Consider the following 6,009-nt stretch of genomic DNA (forward strand, 5'->3'; position numbering starts at 1 on the left):
TGGAAACTACGGCGTCCTTTTCCTTCCCTGACACCCTCAGGCTGCTCCCATCGTGCCCGTTTTCCTCAGTGTGTCGCAGTGCGAGCTCCAGCGATTCGGCTCGTGTGTGTGTGTCGCAGCAGGCTGGACTCATGGCCTCGCCGCTGCGATTCGACAGGCGGGTGGTACTGGTCACCGGCGCGGGGGGAGGTGAGCACGCGAAGGCCGGAGGGCGGACGCCCGCCTAGCTCTCGCTCCCGGAGTCCCCCTTTTCGTCCCGGGATACGCGCGCAGCCGCAGCTGCAGTCCCGCAGTCTGGGCTGCGGGCAGCGGTGGGGCGGCAGGGGGAGGAGGCTTGAAGAACCAGTCACTGGACCGGTGGGCCGGGTGGGAGGACGGGTAAGGGCTGTTCTCGAGGTGCCGGCTCTGCCGAGGAGGGAGAGGTGGGCCTGGCCAGCGTTGAGTCCGGAAACACCGAGTCACATAGTCCCTGCAGCCCGCTTCCCCGTGACAGCCTCCCGGGTCCCCGGGTCCTGCCAAGAGAGAGGCTGGGCTGGGCTGCGCTGCGGTTTGCAGGACTCGCTCAAAGTTCTCGCTAATGCTCCATCGCCCCTCTTCTTGCCTGTCTTAGGCCCTGTCAAGTCTTCGGAAGGTTGAAGAAAAGCCGTAGGCGGCAGGAATCACCCCCAGAGGAGTAGGGTTGTCAGCCCCTTGGCTTTGAAAAGTTAGCAGTGCAGTGTTTCTCTTCCTCTTTCGGGTGATTTTAAGTTCTGGAGAGGTTCTTCTTTAGAGAGGGTATCTGATAAGAGTCTTCTCGTTGGAGTTTGTATGCTTATCAAGCCAAGCACTACACTAGACTGACTGGAGTCTTGGCTCAAGTTGCTCGATGCCTACGGGAGTCAGGCAGGTGTTAGGGTGGGAGATGGGTAGGGACGGTAGGAACTGAGGAATAGACATATTTCTGAAGTGGGCCAGATCTTCCTAGGTTTCAGCAGAAACAAAATGGGGATTTGTTATGTGAAAGAACCGTACTCTTGGACTCCTGGTGGCTCAGTTGGTTAAGCGACTGCCTTCAGCTCAGGTCATGATCCCGGGGTCCTGGGATCGAGTCCCGCATTTGGGTTTTCTGCTCAAGGGGGAGACTCCTTCTCTCTCTGACCCTCCCCCCTCTCATGCTCTCTCTCTCATTCTCCCTCTCTCAAATAAATAAATAAAAATTAAAAAAAATGAAATAACCCTATTCTTGAAGGAGAAAAAAAAGAATGAAAACTGCTCATACCCGTGGTGATTGTACCCTATTTCCCACTAGCAGGTGACCTCTATGCCCTCAGGTGTTGGGATCTTGACCTTCCTTGCCTTTGATTCCCACTGGTGGTACCTTATATCTAGAATAGACCTAATTTGTATATTAAAAGTCACAACAGTGGAATTCTGTCAGTTGATCCATTTGTATCATTACATCTCCATTGATAGAATGGATTCTAATGCCACCTTTCAGAAAGTGCTTTTAGTGTTAATTGGTGGCCAAGAATTTTATACTCATAGCTATATTCATCCTAAAATGATCATATATTTTTGAAGAACTTTTTTTTTTTTTTTTATGTAGGCTCCATGCCGGGTGTGGAGCCCAATTGCAGGCCTGGAACTGATAGCCCCTGAGATTGAGATCTGAGCTGAGATTAAGGGTTGGTTGCTTAACCAATTGAGCCACCCAGGTACCCCTGGAAAACATTTTGTTTCCATTTTGCTTTTGATGGAAATAATTAAGTGTTTTAAGCCTGTTCAAATAGTGAGTGATTCACAGTATGAAATACATTTTGCACCATGACCCAGGACACCCATTCATGACACGATACACGGTAAATGAGGTGCACTCTAAAATTTTCTATTTCATTAAGTAAATGCATATTGCAACCTACTAAATGGATTTTCTGAGTCATTAATGAGTTGTGAGTAGACAGTTATGGACTTAGTACCTCTGGTTTTATAAAGCCCTGCAGACTTTCCCTTGCCTGGATTATGGTATGGTGATCGGCTCTTGCTGATCTGAGGGAGAAATATAATTTTGAAGTGAAGTTGAAGACTGTCCTAGGTCATCATTGAGGAAGGGAGACAGAGGTCAAATTGAAGTTCTGTCACGGAGACTTGCGCTTGAGGTGTTGGCTTTCTCATTTAGAGATCCATACGCATAGAACTGAGGCAGTGCTGAACGTCCCAGGAGGGTGTCCATGAGTGCTTGCTGGACCTGTGTCTGACAATTAGTCCGACTCCAACCCACTCCCATTCGACAGAGAAAAAGAAACACATCAGGGCATCTGGGTGGTTCAGGTCTGCCTTTGGCTCAGGTCATGATTGCAGAGTCCTGGGATCGAGTCCCACATCCAGCTCCTTGCTCAGCAGGGAGCCTGCTTCTCCCTCTCCCTCTGCCGGCTCCCCCTGCTTGTGCTCTTTCTCTCTCTGTCTCTCAAAGCAATAAATAAAATCTTAATAAAAGAAATATCTCTGCACTTTTCAGGTGCTGTCGTTTAGCTTGAAATATAGATTAGTTTATTGGGAAACGTGGAAGGAGAGTTATAGAATTGTCCAGGCACTTCTCTTTGTTTGTCAAGCCAAGCACTATACTCGACTGGAGTGTTTTGCCATGATTGGTGGTATAACGGGAATAACAGGGTATAATAGCCATTTATTGACTGACCGAAGTGGTTGTTGGGGATGTAACTGTTGACAGTGGAGGATTTGGGCCATGGAAGAAGGAAGTCAGTCCAGCCATTTTGAATTTCAGTTGGTTCTGAGACAGCAGATGTTGGATCTGGAGCTAGTGAGAGTTGGAGATTCTGAAGTCACAGGAGAGGTGTTGGAGTCATTTGAATTCCTTCAGTTGGTAAAGCTAGAAAGGGAAATAGTCTAGGAAGCTATTTTCAGGAATTTTGTTGTTAACTTAGGAGTGTAAACCACCTGAGAGAACCCTGCACAAGCAGTCTGAGTTAAGAATCAACTGAGATTTGGCAGTGCTAAAGAGATTAAGGTAAAATAAAAAAGGAGAAAGGGTGATTGGCAATGGGTTTAGGTGTGGGTAAGAAGAGAACAAAGAAGTAAGAAAGTGTGGGAGTATTAAGAGATTATGACGAAATAGAGGCTCTTGGATTTAACTTTTTTTGCATTTGACTCTAAAGCTGTGCTGGGCGTTGTGGGAAATGCAAAAGAGTAGCGTATTCAATCTCAGCCATCAAGGACCTTATAATTTAATTGGGGAGGCAGACTGATAGACATAAAGTACTTAAATAATGTTTATATAAACACAGATATTAAAACATGCAAGGACCCTTCCTAATCTGGAGGGAAATGAAAGGAGACTGTCACTTTTTACTTTATTTGCAGATTTGTGTATAGTTTATATGGGCCTTAATGATAAAGGAACATCACTTATGTTATCTTTTGAGAGAACTATATCACTTGATTTTAAGTTGAGACAATTCTCTGATTGAATTAGGTCACTCTCTCTACCACAGACCCACCCCAGTCCTTTCATCCGATGATTTTCTACTGTGTTACCATTAATTTTGCGTTCCGGTCCTCAGGTCATAAGCATTTGATTTCCTTAAAAACACAATGTTTAGAACAAGTGCTTCAGCCTTGATCTGATAAAATATGACAAGACTTGAGTTATTTGTATTGGTTCAGCACTTTCTTTCTTCTTCTTTTTTTTTTAAGATTTATTTATTTATTTATTTATTTATTTATTTATTTATTTATTTATCAGAGAGAAGAGTGCACAAGCAAGGGGAGTGGCAGGCAGAGGGAGAAGCAGGCTAGCAAGGAGCCCGATGTGAACTACTAATTAAATTTATCAAGTAATTTAAATTAAAAAAAAGTGTACAAGTTTAAACGATTTAAGTAATAGAAAAGTAAACCTTCCACTCTTGGTTGCTAGTCACACAGTTCTGTTCCTCAGAGGTAACGTCTTAATTGCCAGTTTCTTATATAATCTTCCTGAGATATTCTATGCCTCTAAAACCTGTATAAGTATATGTATATATTTTGGATCACAAATTGACACCTTGTATTTTTACATTAAATAAAATTAAATATTTTTTGTGTTTGGTAATTGTGTAGTCAAGGTTCAGTACAGGATATAGAAATCGCTAGATATTTGAAGCAAGAAAGGATTTAATACAGGTAGTTGAGGGGTGCCTGGCTGGCTCAGTCCATAGAGCATGTGACTCATAATCTCAGGGTCATGAGTTCAAGCCCCATGTTGGGCATGGGCCTACTCAGAAAAATAAAATTAAAAAAAATAATAATAAACCACCACAGGCAGTTGGGTCTTCAGCACTTCCTCTTGCAATGACTTGTGGCACCGTTGAAACTGGTTCAGTAGGGGAGCTGCTACCCTGGGGGCTGCTGTTGGAACTGCTACAGCCCAAACAGCCACTGGATACCAAGGGTCTAGAAAGTGGAAGCTGCCAGCTGGAGCTAGATCAAGAGGGAGCTGGATCAAGAAGTTGCCACTCCACGCACTGTTTCTTAATATCTGGAAAGCTTCAAGAAAGCAGCTGCTTAACCAATGGCAACAGCCCGAGGTCACTGTAAGCAAACTTCTGCCTCATTCCCACCTTCCACATGTGCAAATGCCTTGAATGGTGGAACCCAGTTCACTTGGAGCTTCCTAGCAGCTAGGTGGAGGGGTAGGAAATGGTAGGCAGAATAGGTGGAAAACCCAGTTTTAAGCTTTCTGACCTCTGTAAGTAGAAGAAGGTGAGCTGGATGTGGAGAGTACCAGGGAGGGCCCTCCAGTTACTTTAAGATAGGGGTTGATTGAATGGACCACCTAAATTGCTAACATTTTCAACTGTCTTGATGATTTTGTTTCCTTATTAGGACTGGGCCGAGCCTATGCCCTGGCTTTTGCAGAAAGAGGTGCATCTGTTGTTGGTAAGTTGATACATTTTTCTTTTTAGTGAGTAGCTGGTATGGAAAGTACTGTCATCACAAGTCAGCCACCACTGCTTACATCAAATAATTTGTCAAGGTCAAATTTCATCAGTAATTCTTCTGCTAGCAAAAGTTTTCCTCCTTCAGGCTGACTCTCTAACTTCTTCAAAGTAGGCTAGTTTTGCAGAATCCGCAGCTGAACAGAATTGATAAAGTCGGTCAGGCACTCATTGTATAAAAGGAAATTCTTGAATTTGGTAAACTGTGAGCCGTAAATTTTTGACCCAGAAGGCCGGTGCAAGGTGACTCTCTTTAAATATAAATATATTGTTAAGAATAAGAAATGCATTTTGAGGACCAGAAGTTTGGAGTCAGGGAATCCAGAGAATTTTTTTTTTCTTTTTAAATCTCTTTCATCAAAATGTTTCATATGGAAGCTTTTTCCAACAAATTTTTAAAGATGAATTTTGTTATGGCTTATCAGTTGGAAGACTCTGTATTGAAGGCTCACAAGGTGGGAGGTGTTGGTAATTTAGATGTTTGGGCCTGGCATGATGTGGTGGGCACGCAGGAGTGGATTGGTCTGCTGCCAGACCTTTGTGAGCATAACTGAATGAGTGCTCAGTGTAGGGCAGGTGTTACCTTTATGGAAGAGATACAGAATCTTTGGATGTTCCTTATTTAAAGAGCTATCCACTGTCTGTTAATCCAATCTGCTTCTTGTGACAAGCACAACTTTTGACCTTGTGGTATTTAGCCACAGGGTGTATAGTTCAAGCCCCCTTTGCCAGATTTTCGTAAGGTATTTCATTTCAGGGTCCACAGACCCATGTGGTTACTGCTTTTTCTTTCTTTTCTTTTCTTTTTTTTCCCTATTGCTGTTTCTTTCTTTCTTTCTTTCTTTCTTTTTTTTTTTTTAAATTATGTTAGTCACCATACAGTACATCCCCAGTTTTTGATGTGAAGTTCCATGATTCATTACTTGCGCATAACACCCAGTGCACCATGCAATACGTGCCCTCCCCAACACCCATCCCCAGCCTATCCCATCCCCCCCCTCCGAAGCCCCCCCCAGAGCCCGTAGTCTCTCATGGTTCA

General features: G+C 44.0%; 1 protein-coding gene across 1 annotated transcript in view; it reads left to right on the top strand.

Moving 5' to 3' along the window:
- HSD17B4 (hydroxysteroid 17-beta dehydrogenase 4) overlaps positions 1–6,009 on the top strand; it is a 92,288-nt gene continuing 86,279 nt past the window's right edge. Inside the window, exons 1-2 of the mRNA XM_002915448.4 lie at positions 1–189; positions 4,858–4,911. Coding sequence (XP_002915494.2) covers positions 132–189; positions 4,858–4,911 — 112 coding nt within the window. The 5' untranslated portion in view covers positions 1–131. The remainder of the gene's footprint in view (positions 190–4,857; positions 4,912–6,009) is intronic.

This window comes from Ailuropoda melanoleuca, chromosome 3, assembly GCF_002007445.2.
Source record: "Ailuropoda melanoleuca isolate Jingjing chromosome 3, ASM200744v2, whole genome shotgun sequence".
Classification (NCBI taxonomy): Eukaryota; Metazoa; Chordata; class Mammalia; order Carnivora; family Ursidae; genus Ailuropoda; species Ailuropoda melanoleuca.